General features: G+C 37.3%; 1 protein-coding gene across 3 annotated transcripts in view; it reads right to left on the bottom strand.

Annotated features, from left to right (window-relative positions):
• Positions 1-205: 205 nt before the first annotated feature.
• EXOC2 (exocyst complex component 2) overlaps positions 206-19,469 on the bottom strand; it is a 125,463-nt gene continuing 106,199 nt past the window's right edge. For all 3 annotated transcript variants that reach the window (XM_030477213.1, XM_030477220.1, XM_030477229.1), the window contains exons 24-28: positions 11,474-11,529; positions 8,167-8,289; positions 5,758-5,819; positions 4,303-4,362; positions 206-1,976 (exon numbers count right to left, since the gene is read on the bottom strand). In XM_030477213.1, coding sequence (XP_030333073.1) covers positions 1,883-1,976; positions 4,303-4,362; positions 5,758-5,819; positions 8,167-8,289; positions 11,474-11,529 — 395 coding nt within the window. In that variant the 3' untranslated portion in view covers positions 206-1,882. The remainder of the gene's footprint in view (positions 1,977-4,302; positions 4,363-5,757; positions 5,820-8,166; positions 8,290-11,473; positions 11,530-19,469) is intronic.

The following is a 19,469-nucleotide window of genomic DNA, read 5'->3' as shown; positions in this document are numbered from 1 at the left end:
GGTTTTAAAGACAAGCAACATGCTCTTGTAACTGTTGTAACAGAAGACGAAGGAGAGACTGATGTTAGAGTAAAGAAATGCCTGAATATATTCAGCACAGATGATAAAATATGTTTTCAATATTTAGGAAGGTGTCTGATGCAAGTGTAGAAAATGTAGACTGGCAAAATTCATAAAGAAATCACATTTCTTGGAAAGTGAGGAATTCAAGAAAGGGTTATGACAATATTTCTTAGTATTTTATTATTCTGAAGTGAAATACTTTACAGATTGAGCTAACTGGATGACTATTTCAGTTAACACCAGCAATTGAGACTATGACCAGCTTAGAATGGATAACATTTAACAAAAGAACATTGCTCCAGGTGTTTAACGGTTCTTCCTGAAAGCCAATAATGACATATATTTGAAGTTTCAAACTTCCATTCAACATGCTATTACTACTACTAACATTTATTTACTATTTTTTTTTAGAAGTAAATACACGGGCATCAAACTGTTTCTTCAGTATTTCATCATACAGGAACTATACATTGTATTTTTTAAGCATGTAACTGAACTGGCAAAAGATAACAGCTGTCGTTAAATTGTTTGAAAACTCTGCACTGTTTCTGAAAAGTCCCACTCAAAATGGCTATAAATATAGACAGAATATGTTATTACTTCATGATTCACTTGCAAGTCATCATTTCAGTTATAAAATTAAACCCAGTCCTCACCCCTCAAAACACCACCACTTTATATTAGTTGCTGTCTTATTATAACTTCCCGCCTCTTATTATTAAGTCCCAAAATGAAAGCCAGTGTCAAATCCTCCCTGTTGGGTAGACAGTTCTTGATCTTTGTGTAAGTATATTTTAATGGCAGCAAAATTGTTCTTTCCTCCTGAAGCCCTGTTCCTCTCCACACAAATTCAATAACTGGTGGTAAAAAGGGGACTAGCAAGAGGGAAGTGGAAGACAGTGGAAGTAAGCCTGTAAGAACAAGAAAAGACAAGAAGAGCAAGAAGGAAGCAGCAAAACCAATGAAATATCATCCTCCTCCTTGCTTCTGACTATGTGAGAGACTATTAAGTATTCTACACCTTAACACCAAAGAATATATTTTCTATTAGTATCTTATGAACTTGGAGCACTTTTCTGTTAATTGCCAATGAAAGGACAGCTTATTTCAAATGCAAAGGTTATCTTCAATATTCGAATAGAAGGGAGAAACAGAAAAGGCAGGAATATGTTTATTTAAAAAAGAAGCAAGAAAATAAAAGCCTTCCAAGAAATTAGACTTACGACCACTAAAACTGTAGATGGTAACAGAAAACAGTGGTAATTCTTAAATGCAAAAGAAGCAGTGCCCTTCTCCATATTGTATCAGAACACTTACTAGTCAGCTGTATGTAGTAATTTCTATTACATACTTCTCAATAGCTTATAAAGGTTGAGTCTTCCAGTCACTTACATCAGTATCACTCTACATCTAGGAAGTAACAGATTGATGCACTGAACAACATGAGTAATACTAAAATTTAAGGTGACATTTAAGTACATTTCAATGTATTTTTAACAACCGAAACTGAGATTGCAGCACACCAATGAATATTTCTTCATGAACATACAGCTAAGACTGCATGTAAACAAAACTGGTTTAATCCCTTCCCCAGAATGAAATTCAGTAGACAGAAAACTATTTTATCAAGGTATTCATGACCAGAAGTCTCACTGAGGAGGATACCCCATACCATTACCATTACTCAGGGTTTTATCTTGTAATTTCTTTTCCAGTGAAATTCCTTTTGTTTTCTTCAGTCTTTGAAGGGATTGAAGAAGTACAGAAAAAATGAGTGACATTTAAACACATTCATCCTTTGAGTTGCCTGCATTGTTGTCTATGTTTTCATCATTGCTGACGAAGAAGCTTGAAAACAGGTCAGCTGCAAGTGCATGCTGCTTTTAAATTTGTTTAGCAACTCTTCTAGTAACCTGTAAAAGGAAAATAGTTACAACTTCGGCAGATTCTGAAAACGATTACCCCAAATTCTGGCTATTCCATCTGTGACTTCAAGTACACCGTCTGCTTAAATAAAGGGCCGAATGTTGAATCTATTCAAATCTCTGAATATTATAGGCATTTAGAAGTATTCTAAGTGTGTCAGGATGATCTGTGGTCACAAGGGACTTAGCCACAGCGATTTTATCAAGGCAATAAAATAGCCCTTTATATGGCTTTCCTTCCAGTTAAAGATTGCCTTCTTGAGAGAAACATATCTGCAAAACACAGTGGCAGAAGGACTGGGAGAGAGTGTCTAAGATAATTCTGTAAGGAAAATCCAGAAACTGTCAGATTTGGGAGTTGGACTAGATGACCTTCTAAGGTCCCTTCCAACCCAAACTATTCTATGATTCTATATACCATAAAACCAAGTACCCCTTATCAAGGTTGTGGCTTTTTGTGTGTAGCTGAACTGCAAATTTCAGTTCTCAGACTTGTCTTTGGAAGGTATTTTGCAAATTTCTCTTCAGTATCATGGCTGAAAGATCAGAAACAGTATGTCTATTCTAGGAGAAGCATTAATTCACTGGCAACTATGTGTTTTTGTTCTTTACAGATTACAAACTATGTATGACTTCTTTCTGGATCATAACAATGGTTCGCTTACATCTACGTAGCTGCCAAGAAGGTACTTGGTGCAGCTGATAAAATCTATATATCCATAAACTAGATGTGTAGGACTAAGGATGTGATGGCTATCTTGTGTTGTATTTTAACAGTGGAGATGTATTATGAAGTTTTACAGTCTTGCCTATGCGTTTTATATTCCCCATATTCTAGGGAAGAACGAGTTCTCTGAACTTTTTGCTGTTTCAAAACCAAGCTAGATAGGGTAGACCTGTATCACCTGAACTTTTTGGCAAGCTGTGATTATTGAACAGCTAGTAACAGACTAAATTGTACTGTATGTTAAAAAAAACCAACACCACAAAACCAAAACCCAACAAAACAAAAAACCCTCCCACCAAACAAACCCAAGAACAACAACTTGAACCACAAAATCAGTATCTGCTTCCTCAGTAGGTCCTCTGGAAGATGATTATGGCCACATTCATCACTTAGTATCATAGTAATGACTGTGAATGAACTGCTCTAAAATCAGTGCACAAATCTGTGTTATTTTACACAAATACTTGTAGATTACAATGAGCTGCCTGGAACAATGACAACTGTGGTGTAACAACCTGGGAAACAGAACACGTTTTACACTGTCTAGGGCTCAGAACTCCGATGCAGATGTAAAAATGATGCAGTTCTTGATTCTCATCTGTCCCATAAAGAGCAAATACTTGTGACTAAGTGAAAAAACAAACAAACAAAAAATTCTACAGGTGGTGTGGAAAGTCTGAGTTTAAAGAACTCTCCTTACTCAAAATTGATTCCTATCTTAATAAAGTTAAGAGCCAAGTAAGGGAAGAAGTTATCTTGAGACTTGCTGTGGCTAGTGAGGAGTAAGTTTGAATTAATAGACAGGGGACATCTGGAAGAAGGCACAGACCACAGGCTGCAGAAACAGTCTCTTCATGTGTCTACAGAACAAATTCTGACTGTTAAGTGCAAACTGATTTGATGCAGTTGAGTTCCTGAAAGTACCATAATACCAATCTCAAGTTCAAAAAAACCTACACTAATATACTCATTACAATCCATCCTAGTTTTACCATACTACTCTTTATTAAGCTATGCTTGTAAAACAGACTACCAAATACTAGGTTGGATGCAGCAAAGCAGCTTGGTTGTCAAAGTTTGCTACAGTGGGGAAGGAAGAACCCAAAACTCCTCATCCTGATGTTAAAAAGACCCTTATTTGTTTTTAAAATGAAACAGGCCAGTTTTAAGACTTCCGCATATATCAGCTAGCAAAAGCTTGGACTTTGTTCATTGGCCATTTTTTTTTATTGCTTCTGAAATTCAGTAAGATGAGACAGTGGACCTCACAGAAACTTTAAGATTAACAAGGAAGGCTAAAATAGATGGAAATTACAAAATAAATACAAAGCTACATTGAACTGGTAAGACTAGTATGGGCAAGAGGGATATCCCACAAAGCCATTGGGTCCTCTGTGTAATTTAACTGGCCGTGATGAACAAGGACTTAGCTTATTCTTAACTCTGTACAAAGAGGCTTCTGCTCTGTAATTCAGAAGGTTCAAATACAGCGAATGTCAACCCTCTTATAACAAAGTTCTGATACAAGACTAAACAGCAGTATCTCCAGAGACCAGAAAGAAGACAAAGACGGTATATTATACTCACTTTTTGTCAGTTCCACTTGAGAGCTGAGGCAAGGCTTCCAAAGCTTGCTTAAAGCTCGAGCTGCAAGGAGAAAAAAAATACTCATATGCCACTGGTACAAGTCTCAGCATTAACAATTTCTCTCTATAAATTTGTGGAGATATGCTAGATTTTATCAACTCTTATTTCAATGAATTAACAAAATATTAACTCGAGACCTGACATTCATGTGCAAATTGAACATAAAGTGGTCATGGGTTCAAGCAGGTCTCTTGGCACTCCTAATGTGATGTATAGCATACATCAACAGGAAATGTTCAATCAGCATCTGATTTGAAACTGTGTTTGATGTCATGTACTCTTCAAGAATTACAGATACAAAGTAGGTCTAACTTTGAGGTTAGAGGAGGTTTCTTGGGGCATTATCCAGTTAAGTTTTGAGTAACTCCAAAGACCGGGTTTCCATCCCCCTCTGGGCAACAGATGTGGAACAAAAGTGCAGGGAACAACGCAGAACCTCCACAGATAGGTATAATCTTGTCAGCAAAAGATTAATATGGTCATTTGTACAACGACTACTAGTAACACGCCAGGGATAAAAAGGCATCTATGAAGTTCCAGCTTCCAGGGTTCACTGTGCTTTATGCCATGCCAATTAGAGATAATACCCCTTCCATTTTACTCAATTTGAGCCAGTGCCAAGTAGTTATCATTTAGAGGTCTTCACTACTGTCAAGACACTCAGAATAGGGAAGCAAGTCTTTTGAAATGTAATGCAGTGACACCACAGGACGCTACTGGTAACACTGAAAACACATCAGGCCTTCAAGTCCTGCAATGTCTCCTACAAAATATTGATTAGGTAAGGTGACCAAATTGCCATCTGTAGCAACATTTAATGCCAATCCTAACAGATGTGTAGGTAATTCAAATAGTTAATGAACCTGCCCATATAATCCCCAATCTAATCATATAAAAATTTCAGTCAACCAACTTAACTCAAAACTGCTGACAGTTATCACAGTCTGCTTTTACATGCCTTGACTGCATCGATGACTGATGCTGCTAATGCTTGCCCTAGTTCTCCATAGTTCTAGTTCTCCTGTCAGTATCTGGCAGCTTCTTTGCTGTGAACTTTATGAGATTGCTGTGAAAAACTGGATAAAACTCAGCAACATTTGCTTTTGTCTTGTTTTAGCATAATTTTCCTCAGCAGCTGTACTGCTGTTACAAAGTTGTACTTTTCTGAGTGGCAAATTCTAGCTTGTGTTTAAAAATTCAAGTAAAAAAAACCCCAAAAAGTAATTTTCTTTCAACTGATAATCCTTGTTAGTAATCTGGTTTTCATATATTTACCTAGTATACCACATATTCTATTTGAAGCAAATTTCTTAACCTTTAATTTACATTACGTGCTTTTCCATGTTTACCAAGAATTCCATTACATTGAAAAACAGGCATTACAGCACATCTTACTTGCTTTCAGGCGTTAGGTATATGGCCACGGTATCTCTCAATGCACAGATTTCAAGTCTTGCCTAAAGACAGAAATACAAATATTGAAACAAGGACACAATGTCCTTTCATCAAGTGAATACCAGTATTCCAAAGTGTCATTATTTTTAGAGGCAAATATTATTGCATGCTGCAGTTGTAATCAGCCTTGGCTTTTAACAGTTTGTTTCCTGTATTCTTCTTTGCTATGCTGCTGTGTCAGGAGACTGCTAAAAGGAACTACTTCATACTTTTTATTCAAGTCAAACTGTTTGCATGCTCACTACATGGTAGTCCATAAACATTGGTTTGTCTGTCAGTAACAGTAATAAATCTTCAGTTCTGTTCCATCTTTTCTGTTCTGGATAAAAAGACAGAAGGAGGCAACCATAATTTGTCTACCTGGTAAGTTTTGGTTGGTTTTTTTTGGTTGTGTTTTTTTTGTGGTTTTTTTTTTTTTTTTTTTTTTTTTACATTGAAACAATGAGCTTAACTTCTCACAGCACACCTTGGCTAGGGAGGAAGGAAACACAAGAGTATAAAAATCTGTCAATACACATTTTATTCTTGGTTTTCCTGTTTAAAAAAAATTTATTTATTTTTTTTTCCCCATCCGATGAGGAAGTAGAATGGCTTTGCTTTGCTTCTTGTCTGTCACCTGGCAGGCACACAAGTCCTGCACTGTACTGCGTGTCTAGGTATTAATTTTCACCTAGGTAAACTATGATGGAAAACAAACTAAAAGATTAAACAAATTTCATAGATTGTCCTTTAGTCTTTAAAAAGCAATCATCACAGATTTTATATGAAATAAAAACATTCGGCATGTGATCAATACTTTCAGAAATTTCATTTAAAAATACAAAGTGAACTTCATCCAAGTTTATATTCTGTTCTTGTTCATCATAAACTATAATTCAGTTAGCTATTACAGAAACATTTAGACACAACTAATATGACATTAAGCTTCCAAAATAAAACATTTTATAATGCAACACACACATCTAATTCCAGTTCTAATGAAAGGCTTTTGATTTCAAGTCTTCCCCTCATCTCTCCTCTAGGTAGGAAACCAGCTGAGATTTATACTTTTTTAGTGACAGAACTTTCTGGCACAAAATACGACATAGCCACTCACCAATTTTATACTTCTAAGCAATGCTTTTCTCTCCACAGGATGTTTCACCTCTTTTTGTATGGTGCTCCAAATTGAACAGCCTTGGACTTCTCAAAGTCCTACACATAAGATTCTGGAGTCTTTCCTACATTTTAGGAGGTAGGAGTACTAGGGGGAAGTGTCGCTTTCTCAAGTACCACAGCCTAAATAAACATGGTGGTAGGGCAAAACCTCCAAAACTGTGGGTCATGGGATGTGGGAATACAGATTCACGCTCTTTTGGGGAATGGGGTTTTTTTGATCAGTCTGACCAGGCTTGGATCACTCTCTCACTGCTGCTTCTGCCCGGATTTTATATGTTCAGAGGAATACAAAATGACCATGAGTGACTAATTTACAGCAGGGAGAGAAAATCCTTTCAGCCATGGGTTTAGGCAGCAAGTTCATACAGCAGGCTGTCTAGTCAAACAAAAGCAATATATGGGTGGCTTTGTTGCTATTCATTGATTTGGTTTTAAATAGACAGTCAGTCTTATTTGGCTGTGATCTTACATTAATTCTGTCCAAAACAATTGCTACCAGAAACTGGAAAATAAGGCTTGCAATTGCAAAATTATTTTCCTATCATAATGCAAGAATGCTGCATGTACAATGAAAATTGGGAGTTTGCTCTTCTTGCCTGTTACAGCCATTGCAATCATTAACTCAAAGGGATTTAAAAAGTTTTTTTTTCTTGGAGTCCTTTTAAACTTATCCAATAGCACTTAGAGCTAGCAATCTAACTGTAAATTAAGAGTGCAGTGTAAGAGTATCTGTTCTATCCATGTGGCAACTAAGTGCTAATGTAGAAATAGCATAACACGCAAGTTACTAGTTTTGCAATGACTTGCAAGATCCTACTGCATCATATTTTCAAGATTTTAAAGTCTCAAAATATCACAAAATTGTTTTTTTCTCTAAAGTAATTTTTTGATGACAGGCCAAAGACAGTATTTAATGACGTTTCAAACAGATACCATTATGATGCTTTTTATCTCATAGGATATAGGTAAACTTTTATGCATTCAGACACAAAATCAACACTAAAACATAGTCAAACCCAGAACCATTATTATCTGAATGGATATTTATCCACAAATGTAATAGGTTGTATACTAATCCTTTTTATCTCCTTGCTTTCACTGCTGCAGTAAATTTAACAAATACACAGATTGCATCTCTCTCTGCTCTGTTTTATAGATTCAGATGTTTGCCAGTACAAAGTATTCAGGTACCTGTAAAGCTCCATTTTTGCTGAAGGACGAAACACACTGCATCAGTCGACTCAGTTCTTCAGAGACTGCTTCTACAACCCTTGACATTACCCGAGGAACTAAGTCTTTGGAAATTGTAAACACCTGATTTTTATAAAAGAAGAATTATGAGCACAATAGCTATATTAACAGAAATATTTTCTATGGTAACATTTCAGTAAAAAGCACTAGACACTTTGATTGAAAGGACCACTTCATTTTTATAAATGGACAAAAAAATTTCAAAAGCAAATGGAATACGAAGGATTTCTTTTGATACTTGCTTGCACTTTGACAATTCACCTCTGTCAATAGGTATATGATATGTGATAATGACAACTTTCTTACAATGTCTAAAAGCAGCTAAACCTTAAAACATGTGCTCTTGTCTGGTGGATGCAAGTAGTCGGGTGGCTGTACATAGACTGTTGTTTTGTAGATAGCATCTTTAATTCAGGGTTGTGTGACTGACTGACCCAATTACACATTCAGCCACGTTTTTCCCCACATATTTTGCTATTTCTTCTGGAATCCTTTATATTTGACCACTGTCAAATAACTAGTGTCTGTTTGTCTGTGGCAGAGATAAGCCTTTGAAAGGGCTTGAGACTACAGAACTGTAATGGATTCTTCCGTTAATGCTATTTATTATTTCCCTGGCAAAAACATTACACCTCTCCTTTTTTTTTTCTTCCATGCATCAAGACTATATTTTTAACTGCTTATTTGTATACCTCTTTAAAGTGATACTTGGACCCTCCATCTGAGGTTCAGAATACCAACTGCAACGCAAGAGCAACACACAATTAAGCATTAGGTCTCTGCCTGATGCAAAGCATGAAAAACCTGATCTTCCTTAAAGGGAACCTTAAGGAACCGAAAAATTGTTGGTGAATTAAAAAAAAAAAAAAAAAAAAAAAAAAAAAGGGTATGATTTTTCTAGACAGAATTGGGGAAAATGCAGGCTGAGAGGTTGGAATATAGGAGGAAGTGAGATTGTAGGTTAGACAGATTGAACTTGTGTCAAGACTTAAAGGTGACAATAAAGCTGCACAGGGCTGGAGGAGATGATGACACAAGGAACTGAAGATTATGTGATTGGAGTGGTGGAAGAAGGCAAATGAACTACACAGAATTTCTAACACACCCCACTCCCCATTTCTGCTTTAAAATTATTTTAAAAATTACGTAGTGGAATGTTTTTTTGCTAGAATACCTTTGCTTTTCATGAAGTTTAGAGCTCATGTGTGACAAGGAAATGCAGTAATTGACAGAAGATGTATTAATACATGCGTGTAAAAGTAAACTGGGGGGGGGGGGAGGGGATTTTAAAACCCCCAAGATTCCTACACAGCTTCCAGTGATTTAAGTAATGAATTATGTATTAGGGATCCCATAAAGCTGACCATTCCAAAAGGCAGGTCTGCACCACAGGCTAAATACACTGACTGTATATACGTGAGTTATGAGCTGTTAGCATCACTAATTCAAACATGCAGCCTGTTTTAACTGTTTTGACTCACAAAAGCTAAGTAAGTGACATAGTTAGCTGCACGGTAAGAAAAAAAAAAACCCCAACCAACAACAATTTGGGAAGGGGTTATCTTATTCAGCAGCCAATATTGCTGAGCAATTCAACACAAACATACCAGGAACACACCCAAAAATCTTCTACTAAGAAGAGAATATTGGTGCCCACAACAAGCACTCTTGAAGTTACTATACAGAATCCAGGAAAAAAAATTCTCAGCAACGATGAATCATCACAACTTTGCAACAAGAAGCCCTTATTTTGAGTTCAGTTAAATTTGAATTCAAAGGTACAGAAACAATGTTCTTTCCATTACAGTCCATGCTTGTTGTTCAGCTGATGGTTAATTTTTGCTGTTTCAAACTACAGAAACTTGCAGTCTTGCTAACTAAATTTAAATCCGACCCAGCTTACAGAATTTCACCTGAAAACAGTGGAAATGGGAGTTTCATCTTGACACATGTTTTCATATTTTTGCAATATTTCACATCTAGAAATTTGAGGCAATGCTATTTGGGACAAAATCAGTATCAGTCTCAGTGAAGTCAGCGAGACAGTGCACCTTTCTGCTGCAGTATTTTAACAAGTGTGCATGTTTACAGCATCAGCTCAATAAGTCACAAATGTCTTTCAATTTTTTTAAAGAAAAAACCTCTCATTTTCATTTTTATTAATTTTCACTACACTGAAAACCAACATTAAAAACAAATGTCATGCTGGTATATATTTTTGGTGTTGCTTATGCCCTCGTTTGGAAGCATTTGATAAAATCAGCAGTGCTTCTGTGAAAACTGCTGTAACTAAATACTGAAAATGAATAACAAAATATTGCAAGCAATATTTAATTTTTCTGAAAATATTTTCGTTTATATGAATCCTTATAATTTAAGGAGGAATAAAATAAACAAAAACCTCAAGTGAATCTCATCAGATTTTAATTAGATGGAAAAAGGAAAGCAGCTGTACTTGTGGTATTTTGAAAGGTGAGAGTGTTATCACTACCAATGCTTATACCAGGAGCAATAGTAATCTGGTAACACTCTTTGATGATTTGAACGAAGGAGTATGTAGAACAGAGGCTGTAATTTAAAGGACTACAGAAAATTCCTGCATATTATCACAAAAAGCCAAACAATTCCAGCTCTGCTAGCATATTATTTTAATAATAATATTTTACTTTTAATATTCACTCCCTATCATAAGCCATTACCTACCTAAACATTTCAAACAGCATTTGTGCTGTACAGAGACTATAAGACCTTCTGGTTTTAAGTTTTCACTTTTTTTATTCTATGCACAAGAACGACATATTGCCTTTTCACTCTGAGTGGCATATGTTGAACATTTCTTCCAAAGCAAAGCACAAGCTCACTTTCCTATGTTGTGGAAAATAAAGTTATTCAGAGAAAGTGAGCATCATTACTATCTATATATCTTTCTCTCTATAAATTTATCTGCATGAAAAGGGAAGAATTGAGCCTTATACTTTGGCTTTCCTCTTCACCAGATGGTGGCAACAAAAAAGTGCAATGGAGTGTTACTGAGGATAAACAGGAACTGTTCATCTCCTTCTGCACTTAAGAATAGCAGCGGCATACTTGGTTGGCTAAACTTGACTCAAAAGCACTTTTATCTATAATGAAGACACTGAAACAGAGGTACAATTTTCGGGGGTGATGAAAGCCATATTTACCATACAAAATACACTGAAATTACACATATAAAGGTAAGCATGAAATAATGTGAAGTTTTTCTCACCTCTGCATGCACAGCAATGATATTGACTAATGCTTCTTTCAAATAGTTTCTGACACCTGAAACAAAGCAAACAAGATAATTACTTTCATTCTGTTGTTTCAAAGCCATAATATTCTACAGTTCAATACTGTACTTTTTATTTTCATTCTTTTACTAGCACTTTTGCAATCAGAGACAGAAAGAGAAAGTCCTATAGCCACACAACCAGTCTATTTCCTTTTTCAAATCAAATGGAGAAAGGCACATTTCCTTACAGCAAAAGGTTAAAAAAAAGCCAGTAGGTTCCCATTTCAGTATTCTTCTCCTGAAACCTAATTTCACCAACTTTGCAATTTCACAAAAACCTGGAATTATTAAAAATAGATTCTGGAAGTCTTGCTAGAATACACATAACATTGCATAAAACATCCACTACAGCTCAGTAAGTTCTAAAGAAACAGAGAAGACAAAGACAAGGCGTTTTGTTTGCACAACAATTTTCAAGAAGATCTTACTATTTTATCAGCTTCTCTGACTGTTAACTACTATTATAGATAGAAATAGCAAGGATGTGTTTCTCTGAAAGTGGTTCAGAAGATATTACTCATTGCAGTTTATGGAAGATGTCATGCCTTTGTAGATATTTCCTCTTGGGGAAGATGGAGAAATCAAATAAGCATTTTATTTACCAAGCATATGAAATGCTTGTCAATTTATACTAAAAAGGAAATTCTAAACAGAAGCACATCCAGCAGGGTATGTTTTAGTGAGGATTGTCTCTTAATCCACTACGCTCCTGTAACTCTGGAATAACTTCCCAGACTCGGACTCCAGTTGTGCAAGATTTAAAATAGGCAAAAATCTGAAATTGCCTCATTTGCTTTTCTGGGCACTTCACTTTGTAAGCAAAGGCAAATTAGAAATAGTTTAACACATTAGAGCACGCATAAGTGTTGGAAGTGCAACACAGCATAATGAGTGTTACGGATCCACATGACCTCAGCTTCTGATTCCAATTACTCTAGCACGAACCAGAGAAAGCGCAATGACCCCATCACTCCCTTCGGGATATCTAATTGACAGTAAAAGATCACAATTCATAGAATCACAGAATAGTTTGGGACCTTCAAAGGTCCTCTAGTCCAATCTCCCTGCAATGAGCAGGGACATCTTCATCTAGATCAGGTTGCCCAGAACCACATCCAGCCTGGCCTTGAATGTCTCCAGGGATGGTGCATCTACCATCTCTGTGGGTAACCTGTGCCAGTATCTTACCACCCTCATTTAAAAAAATTGCTTTGTCTCAACCAGCCCGAATCTTCCCTCTTTTAGTTTAAAACATTACCCCTCATCCTATCGCAACAGGCCCTGCTAAAAAGTCTCTCTCCGATTTGGGGAATTGTAAACAAAGACTGGTGAGACCACACAGCTCAGAGATCACAGTGTGATTAAGGTTGCTGTTATAAAAATTACAAAGTGGACCTTCAGTTTATCTTACTTGCTCCATCTTTGCTCAGATAACACCAATGCAGCAACTTAATCCTGCTACGAACAACGGCTTCAAAAGGAGTTACCAAAGAACATCAAAATGAGTTATTCTATGGGAGAATAGTGTCTCATAACTGCTATTTCGGTTGTACTCGTTTTTTTTTCAATCACTGGTCCCACAACTCACCTCAAGATCTAAAAGGAAACACTCATTCTTTCTTACTTAGGCAATTATGGACAAACATTTTATAAAAAGAGTAGGACAAAAGGATCACAGGACCCCTTTGCACGAGGTTGAACACTTTTATCACCTGTGCCTGCACTGTGCTATGTGATGCAGCCTGGAGCTTAGATTAAAGGATGCTTCCTGAAGGGCATTATGGGTCTCCTGTCTTCCACCTGGAAGCAAGGGTGCTTGGTGGAAAGTGGAAGGAAAGATGTTGAACAGTGACTCTTGTTCCAACATGCAGTCAGGATGTAGCTGATCTCTTTTGCACCCAGACTTCTGTATCAAGACAGACTCTGTTTCAAAAGTTCATAGTGAAGAGGTGAACATGAAGATTTTACTGCTCTCACTAAAAGCAGTTTGGTTTCTGAACATACAAAAGAACTAAGACCTTTTTAGGAGGAATGTTCTATTTTCATCCTGGAAGAGATGCAAATAACTGAAAAAGGTAAAGAAAAATACAAGCCTTTCCCCACACATTCCAAAACATCTCTAACACCTTTTCTCACTCTTTATTATCTTCCTTGAAAAATCTCAGTCACTCTTTCCATTTCAATCAAACCAACAACAAGCCAAACGGCATAGTACACCTGGCTGCAAGCTTTTAAGTTCTTGTTATCTTAGTGTTTTTTTGCAACAAGCAAGGGAGGGAAGGAGAAATAGAGCAATACCAGAAATTTTATGAAACTGACTTAATTTTTTCCTCTCCTGTACCCTGCAAAACGCAGAATGCTACACACCAGTACTTGAACCACACCAAAAGATCACAGGTGTGTGTGGAAATGCAACACCTGTGAAAACTCCTTTTTCCTCTAGTGTTTCCCTCCTTTTACTTCACTCTGTCCCTGTTTAAATCCTCAGCAGTCTTCCCATCAAGAGGACAAAATTTGTACCACATCCCAGAAGCAAATAAACATGACCAGGCACTGAAGAGTGGTATGCAAATCACATCAAGTAATACAGGGCAAACTTGAGAGCTGGTTTGCAGTTAACCTCAGGGTGCAAAGTGTTGATTTTGGTCTACAAACCTATGTGGTATTCAGCTTTTAGCGTCTACCAGCCTCATCTTGTGACATACGATCTTTCATGTGGAAACTGTGTGTTTTTTTACTTTTGCACAAATGCCACATAAGATTAAGACTTTGATGGTCTCCCTTATCTATGGATACTTGAGCACTGCCAGAGCATGTTTACTAATCAAATTTTCACTCATAAACTAAGCAGCATTTCTTTGCCCCAACTGATTGTTCTTTAATGAAGCATCTCACTAAAACCCTGGTACAGCTGGGGAGCTGTAATGAAAGCGCAGAGAGGGCAAGTGTGTGTGTGCTGCAAAGGGGCCAGCAGGCTGAGCTGGGACGAAGCATTCTTAAGGAGACAAGTGAAAAGATGGAATGCATAAAGACTGAAACTGGTGGGTTGTGTAAGAGGGTCTGTGGTTCCAAGGAATAATACTTATTTCCCACCTAAGCTCGCAAGTTTAGGTGTTCATCTTATTTCCCACCTAAGCATGCCTCTTCTCATGCGTTCATGCAACTTGGCTCAGAATACGAGCTGCTAATTCTGTCTGCTGCTGCAGAGAGCACCCAAATAAAACAACTTCTGGCTGTGCTAGCAACAGTTGCCTACCAACTATGTCTGTGGAAACCTTCCATAACATATTTCTTAGAGTCATTCACTGAGTTACTGTAACCATTACTGTTAATTTCTACAAGCATGAAATCCTAATGTCAACAACATCAGCACCAGGTGTTAAATACCACTGTCTGGTGTGCACAGCTAGGATATAAAATGACAGTTTCTGTCTTCTAACTGAAGAACTCAGAATGAATTTACTAAAAGGAATTGAGATGGAACCTACGGTAAAAATGAAGTGACAGTAGCTTTGTGTGACATTTCACTAACCCATCCCTGCTGTACAATAAGACTGTTAACTTAAACCTCAATTAAAAGGCGTAAGCAGACATATTTTATCTTGCATCCTTGTACCATATACAAAGACAAATGGGTCAATTGAGATCTTAAAGGAGATTATTTTTTGCAATCCCAGTAGCACTAATTAGGTGCCCTTGACCTTCCATAGCTAATCCACTCCTGCTACGATTGTAAGATCAGGGGGATCAACAGAAGCGGAAGTATTTCCTCAGTTTCTTAGACAGGTTTTGCAATTTAAGAGCAGACAATTCATCACAAACTGTGCAAAGCTATGCAGTTTAGAGACAGTCTGTGTATATGAAACTGTAGTTGCCTTAATTGCAGCATCTAATAGTGTAAAAGACCTTGCCTTGGTAAGCTAAACAAACCATAGATGGAAAGAAGATGCAACTGCACTCCAAAACTGCAAGTAGAATCAGACAGAGAGAGAAGGGAGAACTATCTACACTGAAGAACAATACTGGCACAATAAAGAAAGGTGTAAATGAATTGACCACCAGTAAATTTAGGCTGGAAGTTAAAGGCAACCCTAAAAGAGGTTTGCTCGGATTATGCTAGGTGGTGGTGTGACAACCATTGCTACCAGGGAGTTAGTTTCCTATCATGAATTGAGTATAAGTAAAATGGGTGTTTTCCCCCAGCCCTTTTTTTTGTCTTATTTGTGAAGGGTTTTCATTTTGGCATGTGGAGACAAAGCAAAACATATCTGAATGTCAAGACCTGCAGGCATAGTTAAGAGATGCACTATATTTTGAAAAATTACGATTAAAAAATATCCAATTTCTGATTTATATCACTGCACTGTTTGTGGCAGGCTTTGTTGAACCAAAGTATTACTTTTCTGGAGTATGATTCACTGGAAATACAAGCAGTGGCATCCAACTGTGAATTTGTTGTGAAATTCATTTCAAAATGAAAAAATTCTGTCTAGAATAGAATTTTTATGCAGCTTTCTCTATGACTATTCAGCAGCCCACACAATTACAGTTTTTGGGACACCATGCTGCCAGTCCTATTATACAGCACTGAAAGCTAATGCACCATATAACTGTAGGTTGCAACTATTAGGCTAATCAAGTGAAACATAACATTCTTAAGTCTAAAATACCTCTTATTTAGCATATTGAAGCACAAACACAATGTCTTTCCATATCTTCTGACAGAAATGTGTTAAAGAAAGTCTCAACAAGCCCTCACAATTTCTCTCAGGAAAATGTTATTATTCTGTTACAGCATAAATGCATTCCACTCCCACTCTATTCTTAACACCGAAGACTCTGACTTACTGGAATTCTAGCTGCCACTAACAAAGCCCCAGTACTGATCTAAACGAGAATGGATGGGAAGACTTACAACATAAAAATGATAGAAATGAAGGACAGTTTCAGCCATCAACTATCACAATGGCTGACAAACTTTAAAATAGCATGTTCCAATTTTGGGCCCTTTACTTTACTTTTTACTTTTACATCTAACAAGATTATCCATTAAATTTAATCTGCAAATAAATACCATAATACCATAAAGCTGCAGCAAGGATGACTGTGTGAACTATGGGAAAAGCAGAAGGGAAAAAGATTTGTGGTTCTGAGGAGTAACAGAAACCAAACTTGTAGCTTGCCAATGCAGGAGTCATTCAGGAGATCTTCAGATGGCGTAGTCCTACCAGTTGTCCCACATGTAGTTCTCAGAGCTATGTTTCCCCTGAGTACTTGGATGACAGCAATCTACTATGAAACCTCCAAAGTGACTGAAAAAGCATGCAAAAGCTGGAACTGCAATACTATTTGCGTAATTATAAGATGCAGAGAGGCTACAAAAACTTGCATGCACAAATAGAGCAAAACTTGCACACATGATAAAACTGAACTGTGCCAGTCCTTCTAGAGTAACTTGCTAGAGAGGATATGAGCATCAAACATTTATGTCTTCTGCAGACTCAAGAATTCAAGAATGAACTGAAGTTCAGCTAGGACAAATGAAACACACAGGAAACTTTAACCCAGGCATTGTAGGTTTGACATACTTCAACTCTTAGAGATTGGCACTTCATTTGAGATGGGCAACTGGGAAGCCAGCCTTGCCACTGCCTCTCACTGAGCAAGCCTTTCAGGTAGTCTGTTGTGCAAAAAGGAGGAGGGGAGTATAAAAGCATGTGGTGTCAGTAGGTGCCTCTGCTCATCATCAGTAAGCCACACCAGATATGAGGATAAGAGCCTAAGAAGGGTCAAAAGAATGAAGTTCTGAGGCAAGTTCACATTCCAATAAAAATCAGGCAGCAATAGTAAAAGCTGCTGCTTTTCTGTGGAGGAGTTAGAAAGTCATCACAGGAAGTTCTATGGTTCGACAGCTGTCACTCAATTCTGGCTTTCTTTGCTAACAAAGAGAGAGAGACGATTCACAAGGAATTAACAGTTCTTTATACACTGACCAAGCTACAAGTACTGATTCAAGACTGAGTTGACTGGCTTATTAGAAACCTAAGCTCTGAGGGAGTGAAACAGAAATGAGTCTTGGGTAGGCACAGAGCCACCAATTTAGGAAACAACAGAGAGCATTCTGGCCTCTGTAGGAGGTCAATAGTTGCATGGGCAAGCAACTGCTGCTGGTGGTAGCAATGTTTCTTAGTGCCTCTGAAAAGAGAGCACTAAATTTGTTGGCCTTGAGGCTTGAACATGACTTGGTAGAGCTAGGAAAACTGATGTCTGGGAGTCTGAGATTTCAAATTTTAAACATCCAATTGTATGTGATATTTTTACAATTTATTGTTCTGTTTGGTGAGTTATGCCAGTAAGTCAGTCAGCCTGAGAACTCTTTTTTGCCTGGTTATTTTTTAATAAAAACTTCCTCAAAAAATAATAACAAAGAATTTGCTGATCCAAAGAGATTAATGTTTTCATACCTAGCTGCACAGCACCAATACTTGACTGTTCCTGGATGTTTCATTTGCTACGCTGGTAGTAAACTTAGAGGAGGACAAATAGAAAAAAAAAAAAAAAAATTAATCTGCTCTAAGTCACCTGCTTTTTAAATTACCTGATGTATGTTCCTTCCAGTTACATTACACCCTATTGCAAGATTTAACTGAACAGATATTGGAAATGTTAATCTCCAAGCTTCAGATATATAGTACCAAACTCTACTGCAAGTGACACACAAAGTGTTTTGTAATGTATGTCAGCTAAGCTTCAGCAGCCCTTCTCTAAAAGTGCTCTATGAAACTGCTGGAAAAAAAACCTGCACGCATGTACTGTAAGTCGTTAATCAGTGCTGTGTAGTGCACATTAAAAAAGAAACTAATGAATGGTATCCACAAAGCCATGTAACTTCTTTACACAGTCTGATTTTAACTGTTGAATTTCCTCTAGGTTCTGGCTGCATTGCAGCTGAAGCAATAGCAGTATTTAACATCTGCTTTAACTACAATTATTCTAGCATGATTTCCAGTGTGGTCAGGACATTTTTTCCTCCAGGGAACTCATATTACAAAAGCAGAACTATGGAGTAGCAGGACACCCTATGGGATGGCAGCCTATTACTTGTATTTCTACAGCTCCTGGAAAGGCAAGACCATGCTACACAATACACCAAGCAAGCACTGTCCTGCTCAGTGCAGCCTTTTTGGGAATTTCAAGGTTAGACGGGTGCCTCCAGACAAGCCAAGCTGCCCAACTGCCCAGCACACACCACAGAATTTCATTTTTCAATCTAACCGATAACTTCTGACTAAAATCAAGTAATCTTTCTGAAAACTAAAAATATAAACAGGTAAAACAGAAGGGCTAGGAGGGGGAAGAGGCACCAAAAAGTGAAACATTGCCTGAGGTCGCAGCAGGTCAGCAGAGTAGTCAGCACTGTCTGCATGCAGAAGTTGCTAAGAGAAATAAAAAAATAAGAAATAAGCTGTGCAGACATGCCTTGGTACACAAATAATAATTTAAGAGACCTACAAAATAGCTCTGTGCTTCCCATACTTATGGATGGCTGCCTCACACCTCCCAGAGCACGATGAAGCTCTATCAACTACCTTATCCCAAGAAATGAACAAGAGGCAGCACAGACCAAAAGTGAAAATTAAAATGAACACCAAAATATTTTTAGTTTGCAGCATTCCAAATAAACATGCCTTATGTAAAATATTTCAGAGACTTAGGCTGCAGAACTATGAAGTATGTATAGAAAAGATTTTTTATGTTATGTTTGTATTATGAAGCTATTTGGAATAAATTTATTATTGACTTTTTTGGAGCATTTGGATTTAAAAAAAATATGCAAGCAATTTGGGTTTAGAATTAAGCACCCAGATGATATGAAAGCAGAGGGTGGCATCTGCTACCCATGAGGGCCAAGACCATGCCTGAGGCTACA

The sequence above is a fragment of the Strigops habroptila genome, chromosome 1 (genome assembly GCF_004027225.2).
Source record: "Strigops habroptila isolate Jane chromosome 1, bStrHab1.2.pri, whole genome shotgun sequence".
In the NCBI taxonomy this organism is placed as follows: Eukaryota; Metazoa; Chordata; class Aves; order Psittaciformes; family Psittacidae; genus Strigops; species Strigops habroptila.
The sequence above is the reverse complement of the archived record's forward strand: the minus strand, read 5'-3'. Positions and strand labels throughout refer to the sequence as shown.